Source organism: Gymnoscopelus braueri (assembly GCF_963280865.1).
Source record: "Gymnoscopelus braueri genome assembly, chromosome: 24".
Classification (NCBI taxonomy): domain Eukaryota; kingdom Metazoa; phylum Chordata; class Actinopteri; order Myctophiformes; family Myctophidae; genus Gymnoscopelus; species Gymnoscopelus braueri.
In genome coordinates, this window is record NC_137626.1 from 34036015 (window position 1) to 34049004 (window position 12990).

At 44.6% G+C, this 12990-nt stretch overlaps 1 protein-coding gene across 1 annotated transcript in view; it reads right to left on the reverse strand.

Moving 5' to 3' along the window:
• Positions 1 to 12990, reverse strand: part of LOC308080598 (von Willebrand factor D and EGF domain-containing protein) — a 96756-nt gene that overhangs the window by 38397 nt on the left and 45369 nt on the right. Inside the window, exons 19-22 of the mRNA XM_080422492.1 lie at positions 12488 to 12602; positions 5310 to 5602; positions 4110 to 4329; positions 2184 to 2321 (exon numbers count right to left, since the gene is read on the reverse strand). Coding sequence (XP_080278618.1) covers positions 2184 to 2321; positions 4110 to 4329; positions 5310 to 5602; positions 12488 to 12602 — 766 coding nt within the window. The remainder of the gene's footprint in view (positions 1 to 2183; positions 2322 to 4109; positions 4330 to 5309; positions 5603 to 12487; positions 12603 to 12990) is intronic.

Sequence of the window (12990 nt, forward strand, 5' to 3'; positions counted from 1 at the left end):
TCCAGATCTTGTGGGAAAGGAATCCATGTCTGTTATCTGTGTTCTGTAGAGAGGACTGCAAAACCCAGTCCACCTCGGCCAAGTCATTTACTCTTGTAAACGACTTGTATTCTATCTTTACAACTTTACAAGTGCACAAAATATGCCAATAAATTGGGTCACTACATCTGATCCCCGCAAAGTTAAAAACACATGTTATGGAAACAAGTGACATTATCTAAGCTACTTAAGTCCTATTTCATATTTTGCCAAGGACATCTGGCAATCAGAAGGTCAAAGGTTCACCCCCCCCCCCCCGGCCCGCCCAGTATACGCATCCGACACCCCCCATCATAAGCATCTGAGCACCCATCAGCTGGGTGAAGCTAGAACTGCATTCCCCCCGCAGGAGAATAAAGGTCTAAGGGATTGTATCTCTGAGCTAGAGTCATTGAGTGTTGCTCAAACCAATTGATCATTTTTGACACATTAGCTTGCTGCTTTGGACTGATAGTAAGTAGCCTTGAACCCACCAAAATAATCTGCCACACACATTTTTTTGCTCACGCATGCAGGTCTGGTCAATGCATTTCAATGACAATGCGCGTGGACAAACTTTCTTCACGTGCACAAGTGGAGAGTCTGTGTGCGTCTGCATTCATCATCATGGCAATCTGGGAACCCATCGCCAACTGAAAATGAAAAACAGCGCCCTCTGCTGTTTGTTCTATGTCTGTTGGCTCTGGGCGGAAGAAAACGTAGCACCAGAGCGGAAGGAAACCGGTGTTTGTGTATGCCTTCAGCGCATCACTTCCGGTTGGTGCGACTATGTTTTCATTCCCACTAACAATATTTCTACACGGAACACTAACACCACTTCTCCCAGAGAACATGGATCGTTTTGGTTATAAGCCCACTTGTTTCTATGATGAAAGAGTAAGTTAAAATGTGAATATCTTTCCGTGGTTTTGTCTGCTCCGCGGACGCTATTGTTAAATTAGTTTCGGTTTGTTTCGAGGGGGGAAGGATCGACGGACACGTGAATCCCGCCCACTACATTTGATTGGGTAAAGCGCGGCCTGCTTCCTGATCTGAAGGCACGCCCATGCGCACACGTTATGACGCACCTCCCCGACAGATTCCAATGCAGTGCAGAATCTGTTCTTGAGAGATTATCATCATAGAGAAGAAGAAAATCAGCACCTGTGTGCTTATGCTTGCGTGCCTGGTGGGTTTCAAGCATTAGGAACTACACAAGCCATGTGGCCCGTCTGGAGCCTATCTCCTGTTTCCTTAGTGCATTGGTTCTCAAAGCGGGGTCCGGGGACCCCAAGGGGTCCTTGAGGGGGTTCCAGGGGGTCCCCAGATAAATGATGGATAGTTAGGAACCAAATGGACCCTTATGTGGTTGTAACTCTGAGAGTGTACAAATGGAACCAAATGGACCCGTTCCATTTGTACACTCTCAGAGTTGTGGTGGTCCGTGGTCTAATGCAGGGGTTCTCAAAGTGGGGTTCAGGGACCCCCATGGCCCTAAATACTGTATATCAGCTATTTTCAAAACATCTTGACATTCTTTGAAAATGTCTGAATATTATAATATAAAATGTCTGAATATATGTAACTCTGAGAGTGTACAAATGGAACCAAATGGACCCTTACGGGTCCATTTGGTTCCATTTGTACACTCTCAGAGTTATGGTGGTCCGTGGTCTAATGCAGGGGTTCTCAAAGTGGGGTCCAGGGACCCCATGGCCCTACATACTGTATATCAGCTATTTTCAAAACATCTTGACATTCTTTGAAAATGTCTGAATATTTTTTTAAATGTTCACACCACAAATCTTGCATGGGGGGTCCTTGGCACAACATCTTTTCAGATGGGGGTCCGCGGCCAGATTCACATTAATTTAGGGGTCCTTCATATGAAAAAGTTTGAGAACCACTGCCTTAGTCTGATGCAGCTTTGAAGTACAAGTGCAACCCCATGGACAAGACAATAGTATGTTGCAGGGACTTGCATGGACCCTTGATAGTGGGTGCCAAGCAGGGAGGAATTGGGTACCATTTTTGTACTCTTTACTCAAACTGAGATTAGAACACCCAACCCCCGACTCCCAATCTCAGGGTTTACACTCTAACCACAAGGCCACTGAGCTGGTTGTCGACGAATACACACTGGTAAAAAGACTATTTGATCTTACCTGTACATGCGACTCCATCTCCCAGCATGCCTTGGGGGCAGGGGCCACAGCTGTAGGAACCGAAGCTGTTGATACAAGGAGCTCCAGGGTAGCATGGCTTCTTCTCACACTCATTAATGTCCTCCCTGCACGTCACACCTACACACACGAGAGATGGAAAGTGTGTTTGTGTGTGGCAAAAACAAAAAGGTGCGCTTCGTCCATTTTCAACCTATCTTCATATAATTGGTCACTAATGTTCATCGTAAGGCAGCACCATTTCCGTCTGCTCACTCTGTGGACAGTTCAGAAACCTGCCTAACAGTGACATCATTGGTAGGCAGGTGTGGTAAAGACAAGATGTCTAAAAAATATATTTAATGCAAGAACAACAGCTTCTATTTCAGCATGCAAACTTTCCAGGAAGAGAGAGGCTGTAGTTTCTATTAGCTTGGAATCCCCATCGATGATGTCATTGGTAGGCAGGTTTCTGAACTGTCCACAGCCCACCAAGGAGAACTTGAGTTAGTAGACAGAAATGGTGCCATCTTATAATGAGCATTAAGTGAGGACCGATTATATGAAGGTTGAACATGCTCCTTTAACTGAAATAAAAATGAAAAGTGTGTTTACGAAACTAACAAAAAAACTAAAATAGTTTTTGTCTTTGTCAAATTATTTCGTACATGACGCTGCATCTACACCAGACTTCTCAAAGCGAGCGTATGCGTCGCCTGTACAGCGTGTTTGTTTAGATCCAATTGATATCAAATGATACCGGCTATACCAGGAGTGCGGATACGCGCGTACGCAGGCTTTAAAAATAGGACTGGATCTAAAAGTGCGTGTGTGCGTATATGCGCATGTGTGCGCAAATTCTCTGGTGTAGATCGGCCGTGAGCCTAGAAATTGGGTGGCGGAAGTGAAATCTATCTTCCAATCTTTTGGCCATGCAACTTTTAACTTAATATACTTCAAAGGGTATGTTTTTATTACATAATCAGGGGTGCACATACCTTTTTTGGTCTAGTTCTCAGGGGAGCACCTAGATATGTTACTTGGTGGCACCAAATAAATAAATAAATACATTTTACCGCGACACGTCTCGCAGGATGGATAAAAGAGGGATACATGGATAACTTGTCTGTGCAATGGTCTGCATGATGCGGAGCAGCGGGACCCCGCTTCTCGTGAATGATTAGCACTTCCGACATTAACTCCAAGCCTCGTCAAGAGGGCGACTCCGATCCTGGCTGCTCCTGTTATCAATTGTTTGCACTATGTTGATGTGCTCTTTGCTTTTCTCATGCTTATCAAAAGCTGGGTGACTGAAATTCTTTGTCCCTGTATAAAAGGCGCTGCTTTTATCCGCCAGATTGGGATGTTCACGGCATATTTTGCACCAAATCACGATGGGTTGTTCATCATCGGTGACGAGTGCATGTAGCGCAGGCAGCAGCTTGCTGTGTGCGCTGTGTCAGGATTCGAGGCCACACTCACACATGTGCAGCATGCGTCCCCTCCCCCTCCGCCTCCGCCCATGGGTGTGTATGGGGCGCGTATGGGGCGGACGCGTGCATCAGCGTGAATGTGTGAGTGTGGCTTCAAGAAGTAAATTCCTGTCCCCGCTGTGCCAGCTGTTGGTACGCGAGAGCGCCTCGCTTCGTCTGATGTGCCGCGCAGCATGCATTTTGACGACGCATGCGCACTTGCGCACCTGTTATGTGCACCCCTGTACATAATACTTTTAATGTGACATTTTTTAACAAATACCGAATAAAAAAACGAAATAAAACTAAACTAAACCTTAATCTTTACAAAACAAAAAAAAAATATATATAATGAAGAAATCAAAACTACAATTGCGTTGGTGTGTGTGTGTGTGTGTGTGTGTGTGTGTGTGTGTGTGTGTGCCTGCATCCATGCGTGCATGTGCGTGTGACTCACCTGTCAGCCCTGTAGGACATTCACAGCTGTAGCCGCCGGCCGCGATGACGCACGCGCCGGCCGTGCACGGGGACGACGCACAGCGGTCCACCTCCTGCTCGCAGAGGTCACCTTGTGACCCCTCGGGACACACGCACAGGAACCTCCCACTGCCTGCTGGGAAATTTACATCCGTCACGCACGTGCCCCCGTTCTGACAGCCGCACGGCACCACCTCCACCTGTAGGGGGAGACACACACACTGCTCAACTCCTCTCCTTTCCTGCCTCCTCTCCTCTTTCCTTTCCCACCTCTCCTATCCTCTTTCCTTTCCCACCTCTAGTCCCATCCTCTTCTCTCACTGCTTTACTTGTTACATGATGTGTTGCTGTCAGGCAGAAACCTTGTATTTATATATTTGCGCAAATGTAGTGAAAGTAACCGATCTACAACTCACACAGCTTGTAAATCTGCTATTTTTTGCTATTTTTGAAACATTTCGAAAGTCAAAGTGATATTATATTTATCCAATGAAAAGAGCTAGTGACTAAATAATAACTAACCCACCCGACAGCAATCATTTGCCCCAATGTATACTATATCTCTGCTGTCGGGCAGAAACCAGCTAACTCCAAAATGTTCATTCATTTGGTTTTTTTCATCAAAAACAAAACAAAAAGTGGAGTTGGGAGGTTTTGTTCATCGTTGATAAGAACAGCTGAATGGACCTCCAAGCTCACAATGAGGTTGGAGGTCAAAAGGGGGTGGAGCCTGGAGTCATCAAAACCAGCTAACTCCACCCCCCTTTGTTGGACTTCGCTGGTTTAGCAGAAAGTTTGAGGATCCAATGGAGTTAGTTGGTTTTGTCAGAAGCACTTTTTAATACTTTTTATTGTCTCAATATTGTTTTAACCAACACACAGACGTAAAGGGTGTTCTATAGCACTGATTTATGAAAAAAGCAAAAAAAAGAGTGCCCAACAGCAACAAAATGTTGTCTTTTATTTTTCAAATTGTAGACGTATGTTTGGTTTAAAGATGGTTTTGTCATTTGGAAATTATAAAAAAAAAGAAAAAGGAAAAACTAAACCAAAATCCCCCTCCTCTCCTCTCCTCTCCTCTCCTCTCCTCCCTCCCCTCCTCTCCTCTCCTCTCCCCTCCCCTCCTCTCCCCTCCTCTCCTCCCTCCTCTCCTCCCTCCTCTCCCCTCCCCTCCCCTCACCTCCACGTGGGTGGTGCTCTGGGCGTTGCACTCATCCGACAGCGCGAAGCGGAAGGAGCGGCGAGGCCTCCGCTCCTCGCGGGGAACCTTCCAGATGAGGAGACCCGCCGGGGAGAGCTGCACCTCCTCCTCCTCCTCCGTCGTCTCTTCCTCCTTCTGCTCCTGGTCCTCCTCTAGCTGGAAGAGGAGCGCGGAGCCCTCGGGGTCAGAGGCGGAGAACTGGAAGACAAAGTTCTCCCCCGGGAATGTCCTCAGCAGGCCCGCGGGGCGGTGGAAGGTCGGGGGCTCGTTCACTGTGAGGAGGGGGGGGGAGAGGAGAGATGATAGGTCAGTGGTTCTCAAACTTTTTTCCATGTCAAGGACCCCAAAATCATATGAATTTGGCCGCGGACCTCGCATCTCAAAAATATTGTTCCAGGGACCCCCCAGAAGCAAAGATTTGAGTTAAAAATGTTCGCTTTAAAAATATATATTTGAATATATATTTAAATATATATATATTCATATATTTGCACACATTTTCAAGATTTTTCAAAAATAGCAGATCTACAAGCTCATATCGCGGCACCAAGTGCTGCGCTATGAGCTTGTATATTTGCTATTTTTGAATAGCTAAAGTATAATAATAATAATAGTTAAAGTGGTTAAAATGATTGCTATATTAACTACTTTTGCTGGGGACCCCCTGGTACCCCCGCAAGGACCCCTGGGGGTCCCCAGACCCCACTTTGAGAACCAATGTGAAAGGGGATAAGAGAACAGGAAAGGAAAGAGAAAGAGAAGTCAGTGTGTGTTGTTTGTCTTAACCTCTTAAGCCCTATATACTTTGTTGACTGGAGTCCCCCAGGGCGCTATCCTAGATCTTCTAGTATTTCCCTCTAAACCAAAGCTCACAACGCGTTGCAACGCGATGCTTTGTGAGCTCATAGGTCTTGTGAGTTTGTTGACCGAAGTTAATGTTTAAGAAAGGGATAGTTCACCCCCCAAAAATCTTTTCTTTCTATCGATTAGTCACCCCATGGAGACTTGAATTCATTGATATTGTTTTGTTTTTGTCACATTCCTAAGCCAATAAGTTGATGACCAGCGGACCGGTAGGCAGCGGTTCCGGTAGGAGACACAAAGGGTCTTTGTGTCTCCTACCGGAACCGCTGCTCGTCATCAAATTATTAGCTTAGGAATGCGACAAAAACAAAAAGAAATCCATGAATTCAAGTCTCATTTTGGGGGTGAACTATCCCTTTAAATTATTTTGGACATACAGTACAGGGTTAGTATAAATTAGGGTTAGGGTTAACATACAGTTCTGAAAACAATTACATTTATAGTTGGGGAAATAAACTATTTGAAAATTGGTTACTTAGGTCTGTTTAACGCCAAAGTTTACAATAATTTCCAATGTAAACAAACCAAATACAGCCCCCAAAGACAGTGAATACAGGTGTATTTGTTGTCTAATGTTAAGTCATTTTATCTAGAGCCGAGTCATCTCTCTATATAGGTTGTAGTGTAGAGGGAAAACAGAAAGGGACCTAATATAGAGCCCTTGTGAATCCGGTCAACTAAGTATAGAGTTAAAAAGGTTAAAGTTTAAAAAAATAACATAACATTTTCAGGTGAATTTGTACCCACTAATGTCCACCCACCTCCCTCAACGGGATCACACAGGCACGTGCCTATAATCCCTATGCGTTAAAGCGGCCACGCTTACAGCCCGGAACAGACCACCCAGAAGAACGTGGTAGTCTAACTCATGTTATTTTCGTGTATCAAAGAAACAAAGCAATTGCTGCCTAGAGAAGATGCTTTTCCTGTATTCATGAATGTCCTCATGGGCCAGATAAAACTTGTGGCCCGCGAAAAACCGGACGCCGGACGTCCACCCCCACCCACCCCCCCACCCGCTGAAAGGTCCCCCAGCTCTCCTGTGCAGCAGTCATTAGTGTGTCATTAAGCAGGATGGATATCCGTCCTCTTGTTGTCCCCCGCTCCTCTCTCAGCAGGAGCACATCAAAAAGCAACAACCACAGAGGCCATCTGCCTGGGAAGGGCTAGGATGGGCTCCCCAACAAGCCCTGGCCTGTTGGCCTGTCTTCACACACACACACGTCAAAGCCCCAGTCTGTTGTCTCTTTATTAATGGAACACGAGCACAGTTAACGTGCCCTTGTCCCCCAGTCTGTTGTCTCTTTAATGCAGTGGTTCTCAAGCCGGTGTCCGTGGGGACCCCCAGGGGTCCTTGAGAGGGCGTTCCAGGGGATTACCCAGCAAAATGAGGAACAGTTAAACCACCCTTTTTCACACATCTGCCTATTTTGTACTTTGCCTATTCAAACATATTTAAAAAATATTTTATGGGGGTCTCTGCTCCCAAAAACAAATTAAAATAATTATTATGGGGGTCCATGGCCAAATACAAAAATATATTTAAAAAAAAGAAAAAGTTTACAGTTTTTTGAGAAACTGTCTCTTATGGGGGTCCATGGCACAAAAACTTTACAAATGGGGGGTCCATGGCCAAATACATTTGGGGGTCCTTTGGGGGGTTTGAGAACCACAGCTTTAAAGTGTCAAATAAATCCACCAGTCTGAAGCAACTTCCCCTGAAAATGTATTTGGACCCCTGGTGGTCCGCAGACGTTGAGGAACAGAGGTCAACACCGTCTGCTGTGTAGCGCTGCGATTCACACAGCCTGTCTGGACCCGTGGTGGACAAAAGTACATTTACTTGAGTAGGGTACTTAACTCTTTCAGTGCCAAGAGTATTTTCATAAAGTACTCCCCCAGTGCCAGCAATTTGCTTTTTTTTTAATTTTGTAATTTTTCATTCAAATAAATGATCTGATTGGGGTTTTAAACCCATAATACAGTTCTACCAGTAGAGAGCAACAAATCGACACATTGATGATCTCGCTGGCTCACTCGCCCCCTCCCAAACAGGCTCACGTCATATCCGGTCATAACCGGATGTTGACATTTTTGACAATCGTTGATCGGGCTAAATTACGATGTGATACACGACTACGATGACTGATCGTCACCCAGACCAAAGAGAGTAGACGTGGACCTCTCCGTTTGTTTTTTATACCGTGTGAAAAACCGTGACTTTCCCTATTCTGGCCAAAAATGATCGCGGGAAAAAAATTTGAACCGGAAACGGAATCTGCGTCATGAAACCGGAACCCAATGAGTCTGAAGGAGTCAGGAAGCGAAAGTGATCATGAAAAATAAACAGTATAGCGCGACCACAGTCAAAAGTAAAAACTCGGGATTTCTCGTGCTGGCACTGAGGGTACTCGGGAAAAACTCGGGATATCTCGGGGCGTGGCACTGAGAGAGTTAAGTAAAACATTTAGTTATGAGTATTTGTTTTTTGTTTAGTTTTTTTGCAAGCTGGTGATGAAACGTTGCATTTTGGGACTCTTGGGACCGAAAACGTTTAAAAATATATTATGAATGAACCACTTAAGCCCTATTTCAAAAGTAGTGAAATTAAGCTTCTTCACTATTTTTGAACATTTCTGAGTGTGTCAATTTCTGAACATGTGCTTTGCAATTAGTACTTTTGAATACTTTTGAGTATTTACTTGAGTATATATATATATACTTTGTCCACCACTGGGTCTGGACTGGGGTCGCTATGCTATGATGATCAATTTGCCATATTTGGGTGGGTCAACACAACAGGGCGACGGCTTCGATGATTGGCCGGCCTTTGCGTGACGTTTGTGCTGCTGAACCAATATAAGCAGCAAAAATAGCTGCAAAAAGGTTTCAATTGTTTCACAGAGACATAGCTAATCTAGCAAGCATAATTTGATACACAGGTTGTTGCTGCTGTCAGAGATGTTCTGCTGGACGGTGAATATGAAAGGGCCAGACGGTGGTGACAATCGCACCGAACTTGCAACAATCGCAGCGAAGCACAAGGTGTACTTATTCGATCAGCTGCGCGTACACGTCTTAAACACGGTGTCTTTGCGCTGGGCGACGTTGCACCCAACGGGAACCGAAAGAGAGTCCTACATGCGCGAGGGCCATGAAGCTGTGCTCATAGGGGATGTCATCTACATGTGGGGGGGTCTACTTAACGGCAACATTCTTTACGCGTTTGACGTCGACGCCCACAGATGGTTCGCGCCCAGGACTTCCGGGGCTATTCTCGAGGACATGGTGGGCCACTCGGCCTGTGTCTTGGGGAAGGTCATGTATGTTTATGGAGGATATACCTTACTGACCGGGTACAATAAGGACGTCTACAAGTTGGACACCGACACAATGGTCTGGACTTTAATTAACACCCGAATCACACCACCTCCTGCTTCGTCATGTCACTCTGCCACCATCATCGGAACAAAGATGTTTGTATTCGGGGGCAGAACAGGCCAGGACCAGGACCCCAACATCAGAGTGTTTGACACAGAGACCAACTGCTGGCTGAGCACACCGTCTTCACAGCTTCTTCCAGAACAGCGCTGGGGTCATTCAGCCTTTGCCTACAATGGAGAGCTGTACATATACGGCGGCTGCGACTTGAACCAGACCTTCAGTGATCTGTGGAAATTGAATCCAGAGACCTTCTCCTGGAAGAGGTTTGAAACCAAGGGGAAAGGCCCGGGCGCAGTGTATAGTATGTGCTGTAACATGGTGGGAGATCTTGTCATCCTCAACGGAGGAGGCTACAAGAACCCCACAAATTCCCTCTTATCCAATGACCTGTACATCTTAGACTTAAATCCTCGTCTCATGACATTATGCAAGGTGGCGGTTATTCAGTACGGTCAGGAGCAGTCGGAGCTCCCGCACGACATCAGGTGGGCACTGGCGGCCATGACTGCCGACAGCAACGGGAAAAAGACGACAGCGCAGTAAGGGTGTGCTGGAGTGGAGAGCATAATTATCTCCGCCAGGCCAGGTGGAACTTCGTATTTGGAAAAGGGTGATTTGTGCATCTGACGCCGTTTCCCAACGTCCGGTCCGGGGACCACCAGTGGTCCGAGTGAGTTCAATTAAGAGTTCAATTAACACATTGAGTGCCAAGGACCATAAATGTAGATCTACGTCTTTTCTAACGCAACTTAGGAATGATCCCTCAACGCTGATAGAAGGAGTGGAGGGATGTGACGTCATCCCATAAAACCTCCCTTCCGTCCATTCCTATATTAGGATTTGTAGAAAAACACTCCTAGCTCAGATTCCTTTTTTTTTTAAATTAAAACCAGCCATTTTTGACGCGCTATCGCTCCAAAATGGCCGATCACGGTGGAAATGTTTTTGTTCCAGTGAATAGACGGGACCCTCCCCCACCCCCGGACATCCACGTGCACGTGGTGGCTTCTGCGGCTGTCCAACGATCGTCAAAACACGGTAAAAAACGCTGACACTATGAGGATGATTTGGATGCATAGTACCTGGCACTCAATGTGTTAAGAGTTCAATTAACACTAAGGAGGTATAAGGACCCCCAGTTTGATATGCATTAGGCCGTCTGGTTATTAACCTTTTCTGGATCAGGGCCCACTTGAAAATCTCGAGCATTCGCAGCCCACCCATCTGAACACTTGACAGTGTTATGGGTGGCTGTAACAGGTCCAATGTTACCCATTATTGCACAAAATTGTAACCTGAGTGTTTAAAGTATAGATTATTATAGATTATAGTTAGGCATGTAACGATTTGTCGTAAATCGATTTAAATCAAACGGGTGACGATTTTAAATCAATTTAATAAGACATACATCGCGATGCAACCAGCAGAGGGCGCAATCGAGCTAGACTCCCTTCCTTCTTCGCCTACTATTAGTTGTTTATTTGAAGAGGTTTTCTTTCTAATTGATTTCATCTGGGATATATGTTTTTAAAATTCATTTATTTCATACGACTTATATATTTAAAAGTTATTATTTTACAAAGAAAAACGTATTATGCCTTGATGTGTACCTTACAGTTAATGCATATACCTCATGAATAAAAAGGCATTATTTAATTTCATATATTAAAAATAGGATAAGAGAAAATACAGTTTTCAATAATTTGTCTGGAAAATAAGTGTTAAAAAAATCGTGAAAAAATCGTATTGTGGATAATAGTTATTTGCATAGTTATATGTTGCACAGTAAAGAGAGGTGCAGTCATGATTTTTATTATTTATTGAATAATCATGATGGGCAAGTGCATTACGTGTAGTATGTGTACACAAAGTGCAATAGAGAACCGAAGTCTGACATCACTGCCACTAGAGGCCGCTATCCCCGTGAGTCACAGTTTTTTTTCCCCTATTGAAAATCCCATAGAGTCATCTTAGCTTGCATCATATAAGAACTGTGTACCAAAAATAAACAAATGAGCCCAAAGAGTAATAAAAGGATTTATTTTGTTTCTTCTCCAAACACAGATGTTATCAAATGCAACTCAATATCATAAACATAGTCACACACCTGACAGAATCGCCAGGCTGATTTCTTTTTGGAACACAGTTCTTATATGATTTCCCTATGGGATTTTCAATTGAAATACTTCTGTGACCCCGGGGTAGCTGTTAATGTTCTGTCTTCGACAATTTTTTTTCAACAATGGCTTCCATTATAGCATGCTAACTGTCCAGGAAGAGAAAGTGTGCACTTTCTATTAACTTGGATTCCCCATCAATGATGTCAGATGAAGATCAGAGCATGTAATGATCAATCAATCGATAGTCTTGGATCAATGGAACTAACATAGCAGGCTATACTTTAAGTTTTATCGGCATCACAATGAAAACTCACTTTTCAAGGTTTTAAAGAAAATAAATACAGTGCCATTTCTTTTTTCACATAATGTACGAGTATATAGGTGTAAATGGATATACTTGGAATTAGAGCTCTAAATGGGACCTTCTGCATAACGAGTACTTTTACTTTTGGTACTTTAGGTACATTTTGATACCAATACTTATGTACTTTTACTCAAGTACATTTTGAATTCCGGACTAAACATTTTAGTACTTTTTCCACCACTGAGTATTCTGCATAATGATAAACAGAGCTGAGCTCTACTTGGAATGTCCTCACGGCCCACCAGTGGGCCCTGCCCCACAGTTTGAGAGTCACTGCATTCGGCCACAGACCCCTATTTGATACCTCAGTCTCTGGGAACCCAATCTTCACTGTAAAACCCTCAGTGTTACAAATGGAACCGTACCTTGATTGAGCGACCAGGAGAACTTGGAGGCATCGGGGTCACAGATGAGACAGGGGCTGGAGAGACTGGAGTCTCCCTCCGCAAAGCACATCCCATCTATTGTACAGGTCCTCTCCTGAGAGAGAGACACAGACCGAATATATGAGAGAGAGAGAGAGAGAGAGAGAGAGAGAGAGAGAGAGAGAGAGAGAGACAGAGAGACAGACAGACAGACAGACAGAGAGAGAGAGACACACAGAGAGAGAGACACACAGAGAGAGAGAGAGAGAGAGAGAGCGAGAGAGAGAGAGTACGTGTCAAATGGAAAGACAGGAAGGAGAGAAAAAATGAGTTGGAGGAGTCATGAAGACATCCAGTTTTTAAATCATTAACTCCGAACTTCAAAAAAGTTAAAGCAGTTTCCAGAGAACGGTTATAAAATGTATTTGGGGCAACATTTTCACTTTTCAGCAACACACTGATTTGTGTTTTCTCTCTCTCTCTCTCTCTCTCTCTCTCTCTCT